Here is a 23875-nt window from a genome sequence, read left to right as displayed (position 1 = left end):
TCGGACCGTGTCGCGCCTAAGAGATCACTCTGATCAACCCTGATTAGGCTACAAATGCGGGCAGATCCTTCATTCGACACCTAAAATGAGTTATTCCGAGAACTTGTTCACATATCGCAAACAGCTAACAATACTGAACAAAAAAAAAAAGGTCTTAAGCTTGAAAAAAATTCTTGCCTAGGAAGCCTCAGGCGTTAAAAGGCTGACACCGACTCGATGAGATAAAGAAGAGGTTCAAATCGAAATAAAATCACATTACTACACAATAGGCAATGAAGGATGTAATGTAGGAATCAACTTTGCAGCATGATTATCGTTTCAACACAATGGACTAACGCGCGCGGGGATGGATGCATTCCAATTTAAAGCAATAGGTGAACTGCTAGGCGGGACATGTAAGAATTGGTTTTCCAGTTTGTATAGTTGTTATTTACAGCCTTTTTGGCACTTTGGATCTTTTGCTTGCCCTCGAACAAGTTCCCCCCAGTAACGATCGAGTATCACAAAACGATAAGGATTTCGCAGTATGGATGTACGTTTGCCTGCATTCGGCGTTCCATTTTACGGATGAGCATATGGTGTATGTAAAACACGACGAAATTACAATCGCCAGTAGTCATTAAAGATCAAATTGATTACGAAACTGTAAAAAAAAGTCTCTCCATTATAAAGGTACAATCATTTGAGACAAAGTGGCCATCATTGTTCACGAACACAAAACTCGTGTGACTTCTAAATTAACTAATCAAACATGTCTTGATATAATAGGCCATCTTGAAATTTCTGTTTTTCTGTATAGCTGCGAATGTACTTAAATAGTTAACATAGTATTTATGTTTATTTATGCAATACGTGATAGCATGCATAGTCGAAGACCCTATCCGTTGGTAACGCACCACATGCAACTCTTGTAGAAACGTCATTTTTATATGAACTAACTGGAGTTTGCAAGCACCAATCGGCTGTGCTTTTTGCGGAAAAAAAAACCGCTGAAAATCCTAAAAGCTTACCGTGTGCTGCGTTCACATGTGTAACCCTTCGGAAAGGAAAACACGATAGTTCTTTTATAATGATTGTCTTTGACATGGAGTACTGGCCAGTAAATTCTGCACTCCCGAAAAAGTTGATGATGACGTCTCCGAAGTTCTGCTTTAGTCAAGGGACTAAATTGATCAGATTAAGAGGCCTGTTAAAGAGCAGAGTTACATTCGATAGGTGCTGCCTTGCTTTGCTACCAAGACACCATGCCGTACAAAAATGATCTTCTTCACTTCAGCCATCTGGCCTAGCGTCTGGGACGCGACTTCCTGATCACATTTTTTTTAGGCCAGTCTTAACAAATAGACGAAAATGACGCTATTATCTATTTGGCGTCAATAGTAGAAGCGGCCAGAGGGGGCGCGCAAGATGCACAGCTGTTGGTGGCGGTGGTGGTGGCGGTAGGTGGTGGTCAAAAACAAATCATAACAAATGCATTTCAAAATAACAATTACAGAATTACAAAATTCAACTTCTATGAAGCGACAAGAACAGAAACAAGCACAAAGACAAGAAGCTGCCGATGATGAAGATACTGGCGTTGGTATTATTTTTCATTGATCATTACGTGTGATCATATAGTACGTGGTTGATAACTGCTGTCGACATAAACCATCATTATGGCGTGGCGTCGGCCTGCCCACACCGTCTACAATTTTCTACCTAGCTACTGCGTGATAATCGATATTATGTATTCTAAAATTGCGAAAGTTCCATATTCTAGAATTTGAGGCGCTAAAAAAGCATTATGAGAATACTTGTTATGTAAGCCACAGTAAAGTAAAATCAAGATAAACAAGTTATAAAAAACAAGTCCGGTGATAGTCGTGAAACGATGCCACCCAACGCGGCAATAGTCTCAAAAGATCAATCCCCGTTACATCCGTCAGACGTTGAGTCATCAGCAAAATATGAACCATATTGCACCAGTACACTGGCGATGCGTAAACGAACCCTCTTTTCGTAAGTTGAGGTCGCGATGTTCACATATAGCCTTCGCTATTAGAGTAATAGTAGTTATAGCAAAAATAATAAGAGCTATGATAATAACAACTACACAGAAATGGTATGGCCATCGTTAATTAGCGTACTATCGCTGCTCGCACTGGTAAACACAAACACCGCCAATGGCGGCGACTGTAGTAAGTTTTCAAACGTGAAAGAAAAACGTACCCAGAAGGACTACGAAATTAGTGTTAATGATTACGACGCTGACGATAGTTAGAATGACAGATGCACAGCGATAACTGCTACGCTTATGAATGAATGTTTACAATGGCCATGGCCAGTCCGCCATGTTGAAAGCTTCATGCCACCGCCAGCACTGCCCACGCACTCCGCATGTAAAGAATCGCCTCCAGCTGTATATGTTAGTTAGATTGATGAGTAATTCGGATAACTTTTGAACTTCCCCATTTGCATATCTTGTTTGCTTGTTTGACGTTCATCCCCTGATCTCATCTGGGCTTGTGAGTAGCAATTTTCGGTGCTACCGAGTCAAGAACCCCGAAAAAAGTGTTGATCCAATGCAAAAGTACTTTTTCGTAGGTTCTCTATCGCTCGGAAAAGTGGGACAAGCGAGAGATATGCGAGACTAAAGAGGGATGTGCAGTATCTGTCAGCATTTTACAGAAATTGGTTTGACCATTTTCGAACTAGAAATCCGGATTTCGGAACGGCCATCTGAAGTGAATGGTGATACATTGCAGCAGATTTTTTTTGGTGGAAATCTGGCCTAGTTTATCACAGTCACCGCAAGGGCTTTCTGGAGGCTAACGGTTAGCCACCGCATTGTCCTGAATGTGCTGCTACTGGAGTGATCCTGATGGCGGAGGAGCGGGACTTACATAAACCTTCATTAGCTTCATGTAATTTCCCCTCCTTGCTCCAAAGGTCCAAAGATCGCTTCTAGCAAATACCATTTTCAATGGCCTAAACGTATGCGTATCGTTGCTCGCACGGTAGAAAAAGGACTTATTTATGCAAAATATCGGTATTGAAAACGCAGAAGGGATATTTTGTGACAATCTGCAGTGAAACAAAAAGCCAATACATTCCGGAAAGCCCTTCAAATTAACGATTCTCGGGAGATTTAGAGTCATTTGAAGAAGATCTATTACGAGTTCCTGAAACGCCATTGAAAATTAACGGCAGCCACGCCGACAGAGGGCGGGGGGCGAATGACAGCACAAAAAGATCAACATGTAGCATAACATTCAACTACATAAGGGTGCAGCGATTCGAAACCTTTAAATAGATAATCTGCTACTTAGAGGACAATCTATTTCAATGAAAAGGAGCTGAAGTCCAAGAGTAGCCCTAAGAAATGGCTGTCTCTTTAGATGGCCCTATTTGCTAACCGAATGATAGAGGAAGGATATAGAAAGCAAAGCAAAACAATTGACTTTACTAAGCGGGCTTAGTACGTTCCACAAGCTAGTCGCGTTTTAATTTATTTGAAAAATTACAATTACTTTCTATTGTGTATCATTGCATTTCGTAGAAATTGTCCAATTACTGCGCGGAACATCGTACTGCTCCAACTGTAGTCCATTATAACAGCTGACAAATGCCTTACAGTTCTCAAAAGACTGCCGATAGAAAGCCATTATAGGGATACTTTTTTTGCCATTATAGGGATACTTTTTTAATAGCCGGCCATGAATATGCCCGGCTTGATACTGCCATAGCATTACGTCAGTTTCGCTTTCATATGATTAATTCGTGCATAGAAAGCCACCTATCGTGGTCCGAAGCACACTTGTTTAGGCTAAACAAAAATTACCTAGGCAAAATATCTTTCTCGCAGTGTCACCTCTGTCGCTTAACTGTAACCAGCCATATCTGTCCAATACTTGTCCTCCTCATAGCTACATCGTAGATTACCGACGCTCAGCTATTGGTCAGTCTCGTTTTTTAGTGCCCGTATTTAATGTACGCGGAAGACGCTAGCATATGCTGTGGTTTTTCTAATTATCAATTACTATCAGGATATGCCAGCCTCTCCGTATTTCCGCAGTTTGTTATCGATATTATTGGTGTCGTCACGGTTGCTAGGGCAGATTTGTTACCGCAAGCCGTTAGTTAGCAAAACGATGACGAAGATGACAAAGTTTCTCCGGCTGCGTTAATAACGCTTCGATGGTAATGGCTAGTAACGACTTCAGCTTCTTCGACGTTCAGCTTTTCAGTCCTGCCTAGCTTTTTCTTGCGTACTTTGCTTTATATTCCTACGTTTCCTTTAACCGAAGATCAGCTGCTGCTTCTTCTTCTTCGCTATGTTTCCTTTACGGCCGCCTTTGTGCCCCGCTTTCCCTCCCCCACTCTCTACCTCGACATCCGCTCATCGTTCTCTGACTAGCCTTTTTTTCTATCTTTTTTTTTGGCTTTGAAGTACGTCCACGATACCCACAAGCGTAAGCATTGCCGCCAGCCAAACCGTCAACTAGCACAAGTACCACAGGCAGGCCTAGCACCAACAACAGATGAAGCAAATGGACCTTTTTGACCTGCATGACTTCTTGACACCAACTTGTCACTGAAAAAAAAGAAACTCGAAAAATGACGGCATCGACAACGAAAACGAACCGCTGCGGGTACTCCCAGCGCCTCCCATTCGCGCCGAAAAACGACGAAGACAACAACGACAAAGAAGAAAGAGAAAAATAGAAACGAAAAATCAAAACCAAACCGATAACGAAAAAGTTAAAAAGGAAAGATGAAATAAAATAGCAAAAGGCAGCTGCTAGACAACGGCGTTGAACTACACGCTCAAAGAAATGAATTCTCAACCAGCTGATTTTCACTGCGACAAAAACAGAGACAGCAATCAACTGGTTATTGATATTCCGTTCGTTTTATTGAGAGCAATCGCGGCAACGAGATTTCCTTGATCTTTTAGGCGCTCAACCGCCGCCATTGCCTCTGCGCCCGATTTGTTACGATGTGTATGTGTGTCTTGCACTGTGTATCCTGCTGTGAATGAGATGTAACAAAAAACGAATAGGACGAATTCCACGTTCGCCTATAGTCCAACAAATCCCACCTGCGTTGGCCTGATTCTGTAGCTGTTGGCACTACTGTTGGGTTCCAAGCAGTGGCTAATCCCCACAAAGGATACAGTCGTATACATACAGTCGAGGAGAAGGAACTACAGGAGTAGATAATGGTTATTACAGTGGTGTCTGGTGGTAACCTCTATATTGAAATTAATTGAATTTAAGTTATCATTATTAAGAATTCATTAAGTTGAACAACTTATAAACCTATGAACAACGTATGAAGGTCAGAGAAGACGTCGTTGAAACGTTTACATAAGTCACTCAATAGCTGTTAATTAAAAATGTATATATATATACATTTCTAACCGATAAGGACCGTAGTATCGTTTCAGCTAAATGACAGAATCCGTAAAGAAGTGGGAAGTGCTATTGCTTCATTTTAAGTTTGAGCAAGCTGATCATCTGAGATGTACACTCCCAGATCCCTTTTTGGTTTCCTTGACCCAACAAACTAATTCAGACAAAATTTCATCAATATTTCTCACGCATTTTTTACAATCTACGTTGCGGCTAGCTGACCCCTTTCATCGAGATAGCCACAGATGAACAGCATTTAATCCCATAACGATGATAACAGCAAAATATAAAGGAAACAATCAAACAGGTCGCATAATGTCTCTTGCTTTATGGATATTTTCGTTTTCATTAAATTGCAACCTGATGATGGTATTTAAGTCGCGAGCTCCATGAATCTGTTTCTTGTCAAAAAAGCTTTTTTGGCAGATGCTTGAGAGTTCATAGAGATAATTGTACTCCCTTCGTTCCAGCCTCATCGTGCGATAGCTTCATCAGAATTCTGCCAAAGCACAGATTGTTCCACATTCAATGAGTATAACTTCTTTCGATTTAGTTCCGTTGATTTGTTTGTGTGTTGCTTTTGGCATCTGTGTGTCTATATAACATAATCCTTCGTCTGAAAGAGCTAAGCCTAACCGGAAGAGTATCGGCTTCAAACGGCATCGTCCCGTTTCCTAACTCGCTCGATATGGGTAAACGAACAATAATCTAGAAAGTATCCACTCTAGGAGTCACTGCACCAGCTACTATAGATGTAGTAGCTATTGCTGATGTTGTCGCCACGACTCTGCCCGCGCTGATAATAATGTCCTTTTTAAATCCATTCATTCGAAGTTTATTGAATTGGCCGACGCGCTTTGGTACGAGCTTTCGCAATAACGCAGCGACGACGACGACGACTACGAAAACTACGCCTGCCTACACAAGGGCCATTTCAGCTTTATGCTAAGTGTCTGTGCGTAAGTTTCTTCATCACGCCAAATCGCGCACAGAGACTAGACGAGGTATGGCGACCAACGCATGCAACAAGACCGTATAAAAGCTGACCATATATATGTGTGTGCGTGTGTCATTGAGAAGATTATATTCAAATTGTTATTGTTCTTCTTCTTCTGCTTTTGAAGCTATTTAGGAACGCATGTAGTCTAAATTTACGCGGGCCGATCGTTCGCAACTTCTAGTTATGGCTTGAACATGCCCTATTTACTTTCGTTATGTCTTGGTTCATCACTCACAGACACGGTCGATACTGCGACGCGTAATAGAAAATCTCAGAGCTGTTCAGGTAGGTCAATGATACCATAACAAGCTTTTATTGAATGCGGCTTGTGAGTGATCTTCTCTACACGTAGCCGATAACATGCCTCTTGGCGGTACTGAACATCTGAAGAGTTAGGCTCATTCTTCACGACCGCTAATGGCCGCAAAATTCGAAACGAAAATCTTATCAATATTGGTAATGCTCGGCAGCAAAATTCGAATAAAACACTGGTACCCAGTCGCTCCTGGCAGAACGCATGTATTTATGTCTAAAATGAAAAATAGAACCAAAAGAAAAACGGGCGACGATAATTAGAAAATCGCAGAGCAGTGTCTCGTGTTGAACGAGTACGGCTCACTCAAAAATAGCTGCAAGTCTCCTGATGGTACGGTTAGCCAACATCGTTGGCGCCTTTTCATCTCAACGAAGCTAAGAAGCTTCGTGTCGCATATCACGTCATAGAAAATTTACTGCATAAGTGACTCCAATACAAATCGATTGTTACACATACAGCCAATACGGTCCAATATACCTTGCATCTCGCACCGTTTCGAGATGCTTCGAGGTTTACGTTCTCTACTACTGGTAAGTATCGCCTCATACGGCTGGCTCCCAGCACAATACGAAGCGCGTCCATACCCTATTTCCTACAGGCAAACACGTTTCCGCTGCACTATCGCGAAAACCCCCCTAGTCTGTATTCGTTACACGAAAATGAAGCCGTGATTTCAGCTCCCCATAGCTTTCATGGGAATTCATGAAGCTTTGGGCTCGTTTCAGTAATTGGATGCAAACGGCGATTACAGCTACAGCTTACGCTCCACAATGGAGCCCTGACCAGGACTTCCCAATCGACGGACAGGCAGTAAGCGTACCGAGCCGTCATCGAGCCGCCGTGACGTATTCAGATGAATGCAGTTGTAATCGTTTTCATTCAGAAAGAAACACTTCTTGTATACGATCTGCACTTTATTTCAGGCCACTTTTTTCAATTTAATTTCCGAATAAACAGCCTTTCTCCTACATAGATATTCGTAATTTTGCTCTGTTGTTCACAGCTTAATCATCAAGCTTGACTTGTAGAGCTATTGAAGATTCTTTCAAATGATACCGTCCAAATATGCGGTAGTAGAAACAATTCCTATTTCCAAACGAGTCCACGTACATAGTACAAATATACAATTACTTTACTTAATTAAAATGAGTAATGAAATTTTGCTGTAGGCAGGGTGCCTACCACATGCGTGATTGTGGAACATCCACTTCGCTGAATAGTCACACCCGATGTACGATACAAATGCCGGAGTGATAGGCGAGATAGGTACAGAAAGAAGGATGAAGAGAAAGAACGAGAAAGGAGAAGTGGAAAGGAAAAGCAAAACTGAAAAGGAACAAAGGGGGAGAGAAAGATAAAAAAAAAAAAAAAAGAAATACAAAACTGCGACTATCGGAGAAAATATTTTCAGTACGAAATTATTTCTAAAAATGGGCAGCTTCTCGTTTTCAATACCAGTCATTGTATAATGTAGAAGCTCGATGATTAAATGCGCTTCCCTTGCAGAAGGTGCTCGTAGACCATTTAAAACGCTACCATTCTTACGACAAAAATGTTCAATTCAATCAAGGAGTAGCTACTCTGAATGAAGCTAAAAGCTACGGCGTAACGGCAACATGCTGAACAAAGAACGATAACATACAGAAGGCTATTGTCGCTGAGAATCAAGTTGTGAGGTTCATATGCCTTTAAAAAGATGCTTTGATGACTGGTAGAGTACCTGTGTAGCGATACTGCAGGATGCGGCAATTATTTGCTCTCAAAACACGAATCAGTTGCCCCTTTCACGCCTGGCCCTGCTGAGGCCCATGTGACCCTTTTTTAAAACCAAAAACAAACTGAATGCGTAAGGGAGACGCGGCCGATTCGAGATCTTGACGCTGACGAGATCGCTACATTGCCCGCCATTGTATCGTTACATTGAGCTCGATTTCGGTCATCATCACTAAATATTGATGTTACCTTGTTGTGTACATACTTGTAATACTAATTAACGTAACGTCTCGTCATCTCGTTGAAATGAACGCTCGTTTTGAATTGTCAACGACGCTGCTTATATGCATCAACAGCCCCATTTACAATAGAATGCTAACATGGCCCCACTGGAAGACTTATCAATAACTCTGCCGCTGATATCTATCAACGAATGCAAGCGTTGTCGCTTGCACCCCCTAGACATGACCGCATCGACTCGTAGATACAGAAGGACTACTTCAATATTATACAAGCACAAGTATGAACGTCATTTGCTAATAGACATAACATTAATTGTCATAACATCAACATGGTTCCATCAATGCCACCCCCTAAATGCTCGCATTCAAAGCTAATTACAAAGAGAGCTACGGCTGTCACAACGACAGCGACGACCACTGCTTGTTTTGAAAAATGACGACCATAATAAAATCCTTCCGCGTAATAACAGTAATAATAATAACAGTGTACTCTCTTTTTATTTGCAGCTTGTGAACAAGCCCTCGGAACCCCTTTCTGGTGTAGAATTAAGCGCCTAACTCCGCCAGAATGCCTAGTCGGGATGGGTCTTGCTGGACTTGTTACTTGGGGTTTCTCTAACGGCATGGTAATCATACGCTAGAGTAACGATTTGCCGACGCTAAAATTTGAACCGGCGCTAATCGCATGTTCATGGCACTCGAAGAGGAGCGCATTAGCCACCCGGACCACGCTGCCGCTGTTCTTCTCTCGGTTAACAACCTCTTGTTGTTGTGTCTCACTTATACTGTTTTTCCCGTTCATGGCTACATACTCTCGTTTATGTATCGATTATTGTTACTATTAATTAGCATACGAATTCTATTAACATGTTCGCTGGTATGCCGTACTCTGTTTACCGCTATTATTGTTGTTATTGTCGACATCAGCATTAGCATCATCGATATCATAGTTGTCATCATCATGATGATTTTCATCAGAGTTCACGTTTATGGCATGCGTGTATGTGCGTGCGCTGGGCGGCCGTGCAACCAAAAAGGCAACGAGTCTCTTCGTCCATTTGCTGTTCGTTTGTTACGTAGAGCTCCATCCAGCGGCATTCACAGTATATCGATGGAAACGGCGCATGAGCGTGTACTACGCGAGAGCTCAGCTCGTTGGCGCCATTGACTTCGGTAGCGAAAATTTAGCTGGCAACCAACCTCCGCTTCGTTAGGCAGGCGACTTCAACTAACAGCACAGTTCGCAGACCAGCCGGTGAACCAGACAGCAGAACCTCGCCGGGAGCAAACAAGCATCAGCCCGTAAACGACGACAGCAAGAGCTACGAAGGGGAAGCAACAGAACGGCAACGTCGGTGATGGCGGCAGCGACTGTGACGGCTGCCGTTGAGGACGGAAGAAGGTCGATGATCTTTTTGTAATTAAATTCCAACAACACAGAAGACAAGCGAAGCAGTCGCAGTAGTGACTGCGGTATCGGCAGCCGTAACTACGACTCGAGCTAGAGCAGCAGAAGAACTAGGAGTAGAAACCAATAGTGGTAAAGGCAGAAAGAAATAGCATTTCTTTCATGTTTTGATTCGGCTCGCATCCGTCGCAAACGACGTTGCGGCAACGCCAACCCTGGCGCGTACCGGTCGAACGCCACTCTCAGGAACCATTTTGCGACGGTACAAACTTCGCGCGAAACACCTCGCATCAGACGCCAGCCGCTATCACAGACATAGTCCGTATCTGAGCACGAACCAAATACGACAACAGCAAAAGAATTAACTACAGCATCAGCAACAGTAACAACTTCAGGGAAAACGATATATGCACATGGCCGCAATATATACAGACAGACTTTTCTCTCGCAAGATGTTACCAACGAGGCATCTCCAAACACAACTACTAGATCGTGCCTATACAGCAGTCAGTGTCCATTCCTTTTTTAATAAGTCAGCCGGTCAGCTTAACTTGATCGAGCTCGTCACACAACGAACTGCGTTAAGGACCATAAAGGCTGCAAGAAGTATCGTAACTCCAAGCAGAAACGGGCCAGTTATTTTGACGGTTTTTTTTTCTCGATTTCATTGTCCAATGTAAACACTTTGTACTTTGTTTTCTCGTTTAACAGTGAGACCTGTGTTGCTGCTTCTATAGAGCGAGAAAGTCTATTTCTATAAAATTCCTATAAGATAAATTATATAACTGATACTGCACAGACCATCATTAGCTCTATTAATCTTCCGCCTGTTGTGAGGTCTTTTTTTCGTTTTTTTTGCACTTTATGATGATATATACGGGGGAACACAGAGCATAAACAGACCTATACAATAACGATGGATCAATAAGAAAACATTTTTGGGAAATTTTCGACAAATTGCGTGTCCTTAGCCGTTTATCGAACTAGGTAAACGTTTGCTCAATACGCAAATGGTTCGCCGGTGGGGTAGCAACAGCACATGGCAATACATATACAAATCGGTATACAGTTTTATAGCACCATACCGATATCAACACATAGCATTATATTGTCACTGAGATTATACTGCCACAAGTGCGATAAAGGCCTCCCTGTCACATGGTTCTTTATTGGCTAGGTCCAGGCAAAGTACGTGGTTTCACTGATTCCCGTTAGGACAGGAATTGTGTTACTGCCGATTATCGCAATTTCACTTACCCGGCCACTAGCGCATACAGTAGAAATAAACAATGCAAGAATTTCATCTTTCAGATGTTAATGATTCGTACATTGGCGGAGTAATAACATTCACATGTGTGTGCGTTGCCACTCCGCGGACTATCTTCAACAACATTGTTTTTAACTTTGATCCGATTTATTGAATTCAATTTGTCGCCTCCGATGAAGCAGCTCCTGAGGCGATTCCTCGAGAACGGAGCAAACGGTGAACGAAAAGTTCAAATCGTTGCAGCTATAGGGGCAGCTGCGGCGATGTCGTCACCTCGGCAGAAGTGCCTAGGGCACTAGTCAGATCGTCAAGCGCTGTTTCTGCTTCTTATCCGCGGTGATACCCGTCTCGAGAGTTGTCACTCGCTTGAATAAAGATTAACAAAAACCATACCGATATTTACAGCCAAAACGCTTCTAATAGTGCGTAGAGGGATATTATGCGAACATTTTGAAGATTCTTTTCCACCTAGCGCCGCTACACTGCCACCCCCGTCGAGGCCGCCACCGCAGCTGCTGCTAAGGCGATCGAAAGCCGCATTCGATGCGCCGGCCTCCTTCATCACTGGTGTTCACTTGGAACTCTATACAGATCCCATGATCCTACATGCACCTGCTGTAGATGAGGTGCCCTTACATTTGCACCGCACCGTGCATCAAAGCAAGCAGTAGTAGTAACGCAACGCACATCGACAGTAGACAACTATTAATAGGGTGATAGAAGTAGCGTTCCCTGCTTGCTAACTGCGGAATTCTACCCCACCGCCCCTCGCACCGGTCCTTATTAATCTCAACACTAGCCCAATCAACGTCATTGCGTAACTTATTCCATTCTCATTTCGGACATCGGTCTCCATCTCCGGTCACTAGTGTATTGCTATTCTAACTATCGTTTGGGGCAGCGATCATTGCCATCACCATTATCATTCGTTGCTTGGTGTCGTGAGAACTCATCCTCATATAAAGAGTGCCTTGGCTCCATCTGTTTTTTTAGTGCACCGAACCGAATGGAAGCTGTTAGCACGGCTGATTGACAGGCACGTCATATAGGGAGTCATAGACACGTATCTGTACTCGAGGGTCGATTTATGCGTTTGTGTGTCGGATGTATGTTCAGATCGTGTATGCAAGCCTCGACCAATATCGTCAGCAAACATAGCTTGTTTATTTAGCAATGAATTCGAATCTAATCGAGTCGTGTTTGTATTGTTATCGTTCTCTGGGTAGTTGGCTGTAAGATGACGTGAGTTGCGCTCGAAACGGTGGTTAGATATCTTCCCATTATTATTATTGTAAATTCCTTTATTCCCATTTTCATCGCATCGTAGTCTCTTTGTCGTCTTTCTTAAAGTCGTTTTCCAGCTATTTACCCTTGCTCTGTCTTTCTTTTTCTGTTTGGCGCTCGTGATGATGTCCTTCTTCAGCGCTTGTGCAATGATAGGCTTCCTGTGACATTTGACTTGTCTTCCTTTAACGGCGACACTGGCGCCAGCAAAACCGAAAACATTCTAAGCGAATATCAGAGGAGTGCGTCTCACAGACACGACGTGTATCGTCAGCAAGCCATATTGATTATATATAATGATGCCAGCAACAGCAAGCAACGAGCCCCATAAACGGTTTCTTGTAAGCTTGTCAGTTACACAAAAAAACTTCAAAGTCGCTCATCTCGTTTACGTTTGCCTCTCCGTCAACACAGATCCCATACAAAAACGGATTCTACTGGACGGTTGTCGTCGGCTTCTCTGAGGGTTACAAGTCTTTGGTGAGTCAACCGATCGGCCAAAATGTCCTTTCTTGCAGGCTCTCGTTTGTCGGCACCGCACTTACGGGGAAGCCACGAGGCAGCTAAAAGCGGCAACAATACCTAGGATGCACAGGGAATCATTACAGATAGGGGTGAAGGGGGGGCACTGTCCATCATATCAACTAACAAGTTCTCATCGACGTCAAACTGACCGGACATATGAAAAGAAAGATCAAAGTAGACATTAACCGAGAAAGGGATGGACAGGTATGTGAAAAAAATTAACGTGTCTGACCCCCCCATATCTACCAATAGAGCTACAAAACTATAATGCTACTGTTATTCATACAAACGTCCCGTCTGCTTGTTAATACAACAACATTTGACAGCATCTAACGCTGACATCTTTATTGCCTAAATACCCTTAGCATCAAGTTTAGTCCCGGTAGGCTAACCAGTTAAACTTTATTTGTAGCGTATATGCCATTTAGTTTGATAGTGTTTTATTATTTCGTTTATAAAGTTTTATTATATTCTAAAAGTTTGCGCCAGCGACGTTGCTGACGAAATGTGTCGTTTTATCTGGTACGAACTAGGGCACGATAATGTTTGGTATAAAAATAAAAAAAAAAAACGAAAAATAGCGGGTAGTGAATTAACTAGAAAAATTATGCCAATCAAGAGATTGACCAGTATATCTGCTGGACTCAAGAAAGAAAAAATCTTTAATCGAATGCCTCTCTCGCTGGTTACCTGGTGACATTACTGTTGAGAGAATAATAAAACAGACCCAGAAAGTTACGTCCCTTTTGGCCGGGTCACTGACACTTTGTATAGTTAGTGCGATCTTCAAGTGATCAGTTTCTCTTTTATAAACACGTTTTAAACAAACTGAGCAAGGGTTCGTACCGCTTCATTTATGAAACCGAATACAAACCAAGTACGTTTCAAAAAAATCGTTAGCTATTCGGTAGTTCTAATGAAGCTACCGAATAGCTACAGATTCAACTTAAAGACAAAGATCCTTTCCTCTTTCGTATTTTCTGTGATACGAACAGCCACTGGCATTATTTTCAAGGCGTTTTTACAAAATGTTGTCACCGAACTCTAACCGCTATTGTTGTCCTACATGCATGTATGTGCATTCAATTTTTAGTACAAGCGTAAAATTTTGACGGTCCATTGCTAAAAGCACAATTTGCTTAGAAACAATTGAGACAAACGCAAATAACAGTAAGAAGGGATGACACCGAGTTAACGCGCCCCCTCTTAGGATTTAGAGTTATCCCCCTTTTTCTCATCAGCATCAAACAAATAAGGGTTCTACTCCATTCTTGACGCCAGGATTGACGTAGTCTTCGTACGCCAGCGTCAACTGTGACACTAAAAACTCTGACAGAAGCTAACGCCAACGGTAGAAGGCAAAAAATCATCGGCAAAACGCAAAGCGAGTACTTGCACAAAAGCAGCAGACAACAAATAGGTAAAACCGCAGCCAACAAAGAGCGAAAAGACAATACAGCCATTTTTTCCTCCTTCTTTGCGTCCTGGGAGTAGTACTATATTGCAAACCACATTTATCGCCATTTGCGTACGGCTTGACTTTCGGGCTTTTCGGAGGAGCATATATATATGCGCTCCTCCGAAAAAAAATTGCAAAAAAAATGAACGCTCGCAGAAAAAACACGCATCTGTAATTGTTATTTAGGCTAAGTAGGTCAGTTTACTTCCATGCTTAGAGACATTCCCAGCGAAGAACGTATTATTAGGTGGACGCCCCGTTGGCAGGTGAAGGCGCATGAGCCTACGGCGGGCTACATTCATAAGATATCATTGTATATTTGATTATACTTTATTAGAATCGAGAGACTACCGAAAACAGTTGTTCTTTCCGCGACCTCAAGAGAACTTCTGTACTTCTACAAGACCATCGGGAAACAGCCCGCAGCTTCTTACCAACTAAGTGGTAACCAAAAAAACAGTGAAAATAAGTCGTTTCCCCTATTCGTAATAACGAACGAAGGAATTTTCACACCATTTCAAAGGGTATTGATTATTTTAATTCTACGTCTGTGTCACCAAACGTTTCCATTGACACACAGTCACAGTTTCAATCGAGGAATGGGGCTTGCGGGGGGTAAAGGACGTCCGGCAGAACAAAGAAAAAAAAGGGTATAATAATGAACATGTTTTACAAAACGGTGCGACTACATTGCATAATGCAATCCGCAGAAAATAACACCATTTACCAGAAGTCTGTATTTCCATATAACATGATTGTCTATACTTGTGGACTCAATCTGAACTCCTACTTCAAAAAGAGTCAGCCATTATTGGCCGTGTAGTCCAAATACGTTGCCGCGATACTTCGGTACCGCATTTATAGGTACTTTCAAACCAGTAAGTTGGGTTCTAATATCAACGGGTTTTAAAAAGCATTGGCATCATGTCGAAATCTACTAACGAGTAATATAAAGTGTTTCGATATAAATTCGTCTGCTGAATAGCTTGAAGGAGTTTTGCAAAATAATCCAAGAAGCAATATAACCAACAAAAAATTAGCTACTTACATCGGGGTGTTCTTTGACTGGGACGTAGACCTTTTCGGTCTTGGCAATTACGGGTCCATCCGGATCAGGGAGCACGAGCGGCTCCTTTGCCCGACCACTGATCTGGAAAAGTGATGCCCGAACCTTGCAGATTTCTGTGAAGAGCACAGGAGATGAAGTTTAGATGTTAACTTTTACTCCTCAAGACAATGAAAATAGAACCCTAGCAATGCATTATTTGGTTAACAAGACCATTTATTTTTCCATTAGTTATGTGGGGCAGATATAGCAAACAAGCTTCGGGGGTGACCTCTAATCAGATAATTAGTACACACAATGTGATAGATTAATGGCTATCATTAGATGTCTATTATTCGCTCTCTACGAGAAAATCGCTAGTAATCAGCTAAGTGTAGGCCACAAACCTATAATAATACTAATAACGAGCTGATTGATGTTATCGTCACTCCCGAAAGGAGGACGAAGCATTTCATTGCGACTATTTACATTGATACGTACATACCATACCGGTACCGCACGATACGTATATCATACGTGTATGCTGAATGATTTCAAAACTGATCATTTATTGTACGTAATCATACAACCAACGGATCAGAACCATATACGTATATATATATATAAATGTGTACATCAAGAAAGCGAGTTACATGTGCGTCTCTTCTGGCTGGAATGCCGCTCCTTATATATATATATATATATATATATATATATATATATATATATATATTAAATGAGAAAACCATACAACGCTCGAGCTTTCCCACACGAGCATTAATAATCTTCTTGCATAAAACGTCATCAAGACAAATGTTTCACTTCTTTGCTGCATCTTCTCGATGTCAGACGCAGCAGAACTGTCACAGCGGAGCCCGAGGGCAACTCCAAGTGAGCGAGTCAGCCAACGGGCATGTAAGCTCGCCTGATTATTCGCTCCTGTACCCGACGTCCGTCACACGGACGATAGCCCGTCACAGCTATCGGTTGCTGAAGCTGTTGTTAGTACCCCTTCTCCGTTGGTGTGTCTGGCATTTTGTTGTCGTTTTTCATAAAATCATTCCTTCCGATAATATCACATAACGCGTCGGCTACGCATCTACCGAAGGCAGAAAACGAAGTTCGGTACGGGAAGCCTGGCCTGAAACCGTCTCTGAGCGAAGGGACTTTCCTCGGTTATATCTGACTCCGGTAGAACTAATTCCGTTGCCACCGCCGCCGCCGCCGCCGTGGAGGTCAAAGCCAACGATATGCATGTAGCACCAGAACGATACACAGCAGCGGCAACGAGCACAAGTTACCGTCTAAACGGCAAGAAACGGAGAAAAAGCAAGCGGGAGACGACGGAAAAGCCGCCAGAATTGCGCAACCCTTCATCGTCACATGCTGAGATTGCTATTGCAGCTAGCACCGCGTTGGCGAGGTCGTCTTTAACATTTTTCGCCGATTTCGACCCCCCGTAACCATCCGGGCTGGGCTGCGAGAGCGTCCAGCTCGAAAAGGCAATCGCTACCGGTATCAGACGCGTCGAGTATTTGAGATGGTTGTCGAATCGAGCCGGTCAAAGCAATGCGATGCGGCGTAAGGTAGGGCTCAGTCGGAAGTGACCAGTTTCGCCGTTGTTGCTTTTGTTATTTATACTGCTATTTCTACTGTCGCTATACTTGTCAATTACTGCAAGTTTGTGATGTATGTATGTAACAGTGACCACGTCCAATACCAAACAAGGAACAAAGCAGCTCGTAGTGGAAAGACGAACGACAGAGCGATCGACGGAACCTAAAACATGTAATTTTCTTTACTTCATCAATTATTACTATGTTTTTTTACAGGTCATTTTAACCCCACAACTCAGTTGTTTCTAGGCAGTACGTAGATATCGTTCAATTGAACTGTCCAGGTATGTGCGCAGTTCGTTTCGATGGAGGATAGGACACCACCGTTACCCTCGTTGTCGCCGTGTTGATAACAATAGCATTACAACGAATGTATGCATGCATCAGCTAAGTAATCACCTAAGTGGGACCTAGGGTTAGGTATAGTACGGGAACGCATAGTTTGGGGTAGTTGTGTCATACCGGTATAGGGAAAATCGGTGAAGGTATCAAATCAAGCTTAAACAATTGATAATAGCAATGATACATAGCCAAATCAACTAGTATTGCTAGTAAGCTATAGCAAAAAATGTAATATTATAAATGCTCAACAACCCCATCAGGCAATTCTGACCAGGCAATCGCAGCTACTGCGCCGGCCCCAGCCATCGTAACTAGCTTGATAATAGCTGAATAATCTACCTTGATGATAACCCTAGTTCCTCCGACTAGTTTGGTCTTCTCGGCTCCATTAGCGTTGATGCAGTAGTAGTAGCAGCCAGTCACAGCTGCAGTCTTTCGGTCGAGCCTCAAACTCTGTTTCGTTCATACTCAATAATACTTATACGGAAATCGGATTAATATCTATCGGATGTATTGCAAACGTCAAATGATCGTGCTCTACGATTATCTCGATAGCAGACAAAAAGGCCCATCTAAAAATTCAAATGATTCAGTCACCACCTGCTCGAGCAGCCCTCTTACCTGCCAAGACTATAGAATCTATTACGACAATTATATAGCGGTTGTTTTTGTGACGAACGGATGAATTGCTTCGGTATCATGATGAGCCTAAAACACATTCGCCTTCCACTACCTAATATTCCTTCCTTCGTAATCGAAAATATAATGATCGGTAGTATTTTGTCTAATGTGCCCCCGGGTAGCAATACTAGTACATAAAAAACGTTACATTGTCTTATTTATCTCAAAATGGGCCAGCCGCCGTATGTTGTTACATATCCGGCTTTTTTGGGATCGTTGCGGAACCTTAGAGAGACCTACTAGCCAAACATTCGATAATCTCAAACCGCTCCTAGACCACGTCGGTGATGTATAACTGAAATCAATAAGATTTAGTATATTGGTTCTTTCCGAATATAGCGAAACGTGTGCCGCCATCGGTTAGAAACTATGCGGCCCAGATATCGTCGTTAAGTTTTGCTCCAGACCAGGCAAGCCAACTCTGGTCAGCAACTAACTTAAATCTACCGCAATTCAGAGGTAACTTTGTCTGAACAATTTCGACGACTAGCACTAGAGCACTCCTTATCCTGGGTATAATAACTGTCCATCGAGTTTGCTTGCAGGAGTTCCTTATCAATATATCCAAGTTGCAAGTTATCATTTCCATTTTCGATGTCTATCGAAGGTTCAATTATCCAATATCGCCCAGTTCTTCAGCATTATTCACTTATTTAGTCGTAGTTGCATAGTGCTGTCGTATTTCTGGCAATTGTCGCAAAGCATGTCGTCACGGAGTTTGCGACAGCTTTCATAATTTTTCCTAGCACCATAGGGAATAATCGGAACTGGTCTGACAGTGGCTTCCCGCTAATGCTTTCCCCGTATACAAGCAGACGAGACCGATCGACCGACCGACCGACCGACCGACCGACAAGTTAGCATCAAAAGTTTTGAGCTTTTCTAGACACAAAACAACTTCCCACCAACACCACCTCCGATCATGCGCCACCACCATCTGACGCCAGCTGGTATAATGCTGTGAAGTTAACCTTAAGGTCATAGTATAACAGCGACACAGGGGATCGATGGTCATCGTGACAAACGTTGCTAGTCCATTGTCGTTGGCTGCCCCAGTATAAACTTAGGCAGGTACAACGTGGACTGCGCCAGTAACAACTCGAAGTGTCGATTGGACAATTCTGTCTCGCGCTATTGCGTTAATTGACCCAAGAATGAAAAAGCGGGTTCGCCTGTCTGTGATGTCCGCCATTTTTATCCGGTGATATATATAATCAGACGTGACTAGCAGACGGAAAAAGCTATGCAATTCTATTTAAGCTATCACAAATTTCCAAATTGAACTCCATGATAGCGCCATACCAGATTAACTTCTGGGTAGTGTGCGCTCTAAATGAAAGAAATTCAATCTTCCGCAGATTATCACTGGTATTTACTTAGCTCATTAGACGAACTTCCATTTATCATCTAACTGTTTCAAGTTGACTGCTATAATATAGCGAAATATATTTGAAGTTAATATCCTATACTGTGTCGGCTGACGCCCAATAAACCAACCAAAATCGCTGACCCCAGACGGTACTCAGACAACACACACACGTACTTCATAGTCGAATACTACGTAATTTTGCTCACAGATGCCCGCCATTACCTCAGCTCATCGTCCGGCACACCATCGTAGCCGGTATTAAGCAACAAAAATAACAACAGTAAAAAAGCGAAAATACAATACAACGCCGCATGTTTACGTTTTGAAGTTACGACAAAGGCAACTTCAGACTACAGCAAAAAAAAAACCGTAAGAAACGACAGTTCTCAGTTGACTGCTCACGTGATATCGCACGCTACCATCGCAGGAACGACAACGCGATTCGAGAGAGGTTGTACAGTCTTCAACCAAACGATTTGACCCCAGCAGCAGCATTACCAATACGCCGCTATTGTCAATATCTGACACCATGGTAGCTGCCAATCGGTTTGAGAGACGATGGGCGCAATGGCTTATGGGAACGCGACAGACGAAACAACGCCTGGCATCAAGAAGAGCGCCAGGACAACAATAGCAAAAGCATTTGCGCTAAGCAAGTGAGCTCCTGTTAATGTTGTCGTCGTGGTCATCGCGATGGTCTCTGAAAAACCACACTGACGAAAGCCGTTAAGGCTTCAACAACGACGGCGGCGGCTTCGCTGAAGGCAGCATCTGACAATCGAGATATAATCTGAATCTGCGCGTGCTATGGAAACTGTGAATGACGAATCATGCCGAACTGAGTCAAGGGTGCAGCGGCAGTTCTAGTCCACCAGCTTTCTTGCGTATTGAAGTGCGCTGGTTATTAGCAGCAGCAGACTTACTATGTCCAGCGAGTCATAAATGACATGAGCCCCGCCGGTTGAACATATACCTTCGGAGTTACACGTATACATATGTAATCCTAAGGAAAAGGCGAGTCGTCGTCGTAGAACGTGTGTGCGGAAGAATCAATCCTAATTTTTATTTCCTACGGGAAATGATTTCATGGGCACTGCATGGTCCAAAGGGACAACTTCACGTCCAATGCAACAGCTACGTTAATACCATGCACCACGTTACGTCGACCCGAAGTATACGGGTTCGATGTTTCTCTTTTGCTCTCTAGTGTTCCTGCTCATGTCACGAAATAAACGAAATTATCCTACGGTAAAAAGGCGTATTGGGCTATTTGCTGAAACACTTAAAGTTCACCGGTATCATAGATCACCGAAACGGTAGGGAGGCCGTATACGCTTTGAAATGGGTTGGAACCATCGAGTCGACAGACAGATGGACCGATGCGCATGGTGATATGTCTAAATCTACGCGTATTGCTGGCGCAGCCGGAAAACGTGATAGTAATAAACAAGCGAAAAACACGTACAGGACGGGCAAGAAGTGCAAGGAGCACGTCTCTGGATAAAAATCTGGTTAATTCAACAGTGAACTAGAACTGTGTTCTAAAAAAACTCACAAAATCAAAAATCAACCTTTCCTACTTGGTTTTAGTACAGTATCCGTTGATTTAGCTAGAGAAAAATTTGAAAGAAAAATTGAAAGAGAAAAAAATAGCCTTGAAAGCTCTTAAAACTATGCAAAAACGTGTTTCGCGATGCACCTTCACTTCGAACACTGGACAAAGGAAATGAAAAAATGTCGATGTTATTATATATCGCAGTGTTCATTACTCCATAAAGGTCACCAAATAACGAAGCCCGTTAATAGGGTCTGCAATGTGCAATTCCAGTAGTTTCGAGCGATAGTGCGGAGCTTCATCGTGACAGCTCTGTGAAAAACCTAATGTGATTTTTGCAGGAATATCGATAAGGAGATACTTAAAATACTATAGTCGATGACTCTGAAAAATTACTACGCTGGCCAGTTACGAAAGCAACGACGTAATCACAATAATGGTGAAGACAAATGTGGCATTAGTCAGTTTTTTTCTTTTTTAGGGAAAGCCACTCGAAGCGTTTCAATGACAGCTGACGAGACAAGCGTCGCAGAACTACTTCGAAATAGCGCAACAGACCTAAGGACGTATTACAAATATCGATCAGAAAAATTCGCTAATTACGGTGGATTTCAGAGCTGGTTAACGACAGAGGACTTGGTATCGCCGTATATAAACAAAACACAATATAGCTAATTATAATCATTAAGAAGCCCGCATTAGAGATGTTTGGACTTTGAATGTTAGTTCAAATAGCCTGATCTATTGCACATATACCGTTTAAGGGTGGTTACCACAGTTATTTGACTGATATCTAATTAGGCAATGCCGAATAGAAGATTTACCATAATGCAGGTGTTACTATCATTGAAAAAAAATTCAAACATAGTTGCCTCGGGCCAACGAACGCTGTGATTTCCCTTCCAGCTTCGCGTTTCGCTTCGTATTGAACCGTGTGTCCGAACCACCTCAGACGACATATCTGTAGTAAATAATCTGGCAACGCTGTTGACTACAAGGAACTTTCGGTGACATTATCGGAAGAATTCTCGGTGCCACTGTCATCTCCAACTACTTTTTGATCGACTTCAAAAATGAAATCTACTAACAACAATAGGCGCAGCGGAGAAAGCGGCCGCAGAGGAAATTGGTGGAAAAATTGAAAAATACGAAGCTGAATTTTCACGGTTTGGTCGTTGTCATAGTTTGCTAAATCAGTCGTCGGAATGGTCTTCTCTGCCCCGTCTTTGACCATCTTCCTACAGGTCAGTCCGTTATTGTCACAGGTCCTTAGCTGAACTTTGTCTATTTATCTATCTATAATATTAGTAACAGTAACAAAATCTCTCTCGTTACGTCTCAATCTCGTTCTGCACCGCGGAACGTAGAGATGAGTAAAGAAAGCCGCAGCGAAAAGGTGCAGCCGAGTAGCCCGCGTAAAAATAAACACATGGACACACACATCGACTCACGGACGCAAACATACGCCAATCAGTTACAATACAACAAAGATAAAAAAATTCAAGATTAGTATTACAACTGTTTATTATTATTTCTATGTATTAAGACTTTAGTTGCCGCTGCAAGAAAAAAAACCGTCATCCTCAGTTTGAGGAGCACTAGCAAAATCATTATCTGGCTGTCTGCAAAACGGTTGTCGTCGTTACACGCAACGAAGCCGCCGTTGAAACGGAAAGCAACAATGACAACAACAAATAGAGTTAAATAGCAGACGTCGCGATAGCCATGGCATCGCCCCAGAACGACACGAGAGCAAGATCAATTGGGTTGTCATTATGGTAATTATGTTTATAAATTTCCAAGACTATTAGAAGCAAACAATCAGAGAAATAACATAGCATCTTCCTGTACGGGTCTAATAACGTGGATCATTATTAACATAGCTTCAAAGAGCTTCATTTTCTTTATGCAAATACTTTGGCTTTTGTAGGCTGTAAGTATTGTGTTGTAAGAAACGAGATTTATTTTTGTTAGCCTCAGATTGTCGATCATTCTATCATGGGGATCAGTTCATTACACAGCTACAGTTACGAAGACTGGATTTGTTGGAGCATACAAATTAGTGAGGTACATTTTTTTTATATGAGTCCAAGCGAGTGGAAACCGATTAATTCCATGCTCATCTGGGTCATAAGGATTGTCCCATAGACTGAGCTACTCATTTAAAAAGGTCATCAGGTATTTCCGGTAGTAGTTCTAGGCGGCTGGCACTGCACAACTTTATTGAATCACCAACTTTGGTGAATATCTGTGCCTCAAGCTTTTTCCGAACGATATAAACGAACGAGTTATTGTGTAATACTATAGATACAACAGTGCATCCCTTTAAATGTTTTTTTTTCTTCTGGTATACATATTACGCGAAGCAGTGTTTGTGAAGGATTGTTTTCACAATATGATTTGATTACATGTTGATAACGGTCGCAACGCTCCGACCCCTGTTTGAGAACTCTTTCATAGTTCAGTAAATGTTATTAACGTGTTTCGCGACATCTACATACATTTACACACACACACACACAAACACACACACACACACACACACACACACACACACATATACACACACACACACACAACACATACACACACACACAACACACACACACACACACACACACAAACACACACACACACACACACACACACACACACAC

At 42.5% G+C, this 23875-nt stretch overlaps 1 protein-coding gene and 1 long non-coding RNA gene across 4 annotated transcripts in view; one reads left to right on the top strand and one right to left on the bottom strand.

The window, feature by feature from the left end:
• how (protein held out wings) overlaps positions 1 to 23875 on the bottom strand; it is a 109288-nt gene that overhangs the window by 28415 nt on the left and 56998 nt on the right. For both annotated transcript variants that reach the window (XR_002672276.2, XM_022799257.2), the window contains exon 2: positions 15659 to 15792. Coding sequence is in view for 1 of the 2 variants with exons in the window: in XM_022799257.2 (XP_022654992.1) it covers positions 15659 to 15792 (134 nt within the window). In the remaining variant the exon portion in view is untranslated. The remainder of the gene's footprint in view (positions 1 to 15658; positions 15793 to 23875) is intronic.
• Positions 17121 to 22904, top strand: LOC111247825 (uncharacterized). 2 transcript variants are annotated; one of them, XR_015324673.1, is made up of 4 exons: positions 17121 to 17241; positions 17360 to 17443; positions 22125 to 22462; positions 22765 to 22904. It is a non-coding gene; the product is annotated as an uncharacterized LOC111247825 (long non-coding RNA). The 2 variants fall into 2 exon arrangements; XR_002672277.2 differs by lacking the exon at positions 17121 to 17241 and having other exon boundaries at positions 17313 to 17443.

The sequence above is a fragment of the Varroa destructor genome, unplaced genomic scaffold (assembly GCF_002443255.2).
Source record: "Varroa destructor unplaced genomic scaffold, Vdes_3.0 BEIS01000003.1, whole genome shotgun sequence".
Classification (NCBI taxonomy): Eukaryota; Metazoa; Arthropoda; class Arachnida; order Mesostigmata; family Varroidae; genus Varroa; species Varroa destructor.
This window is presented reverse-complemented; position numbering and strand designations above follow the sequence as displayed.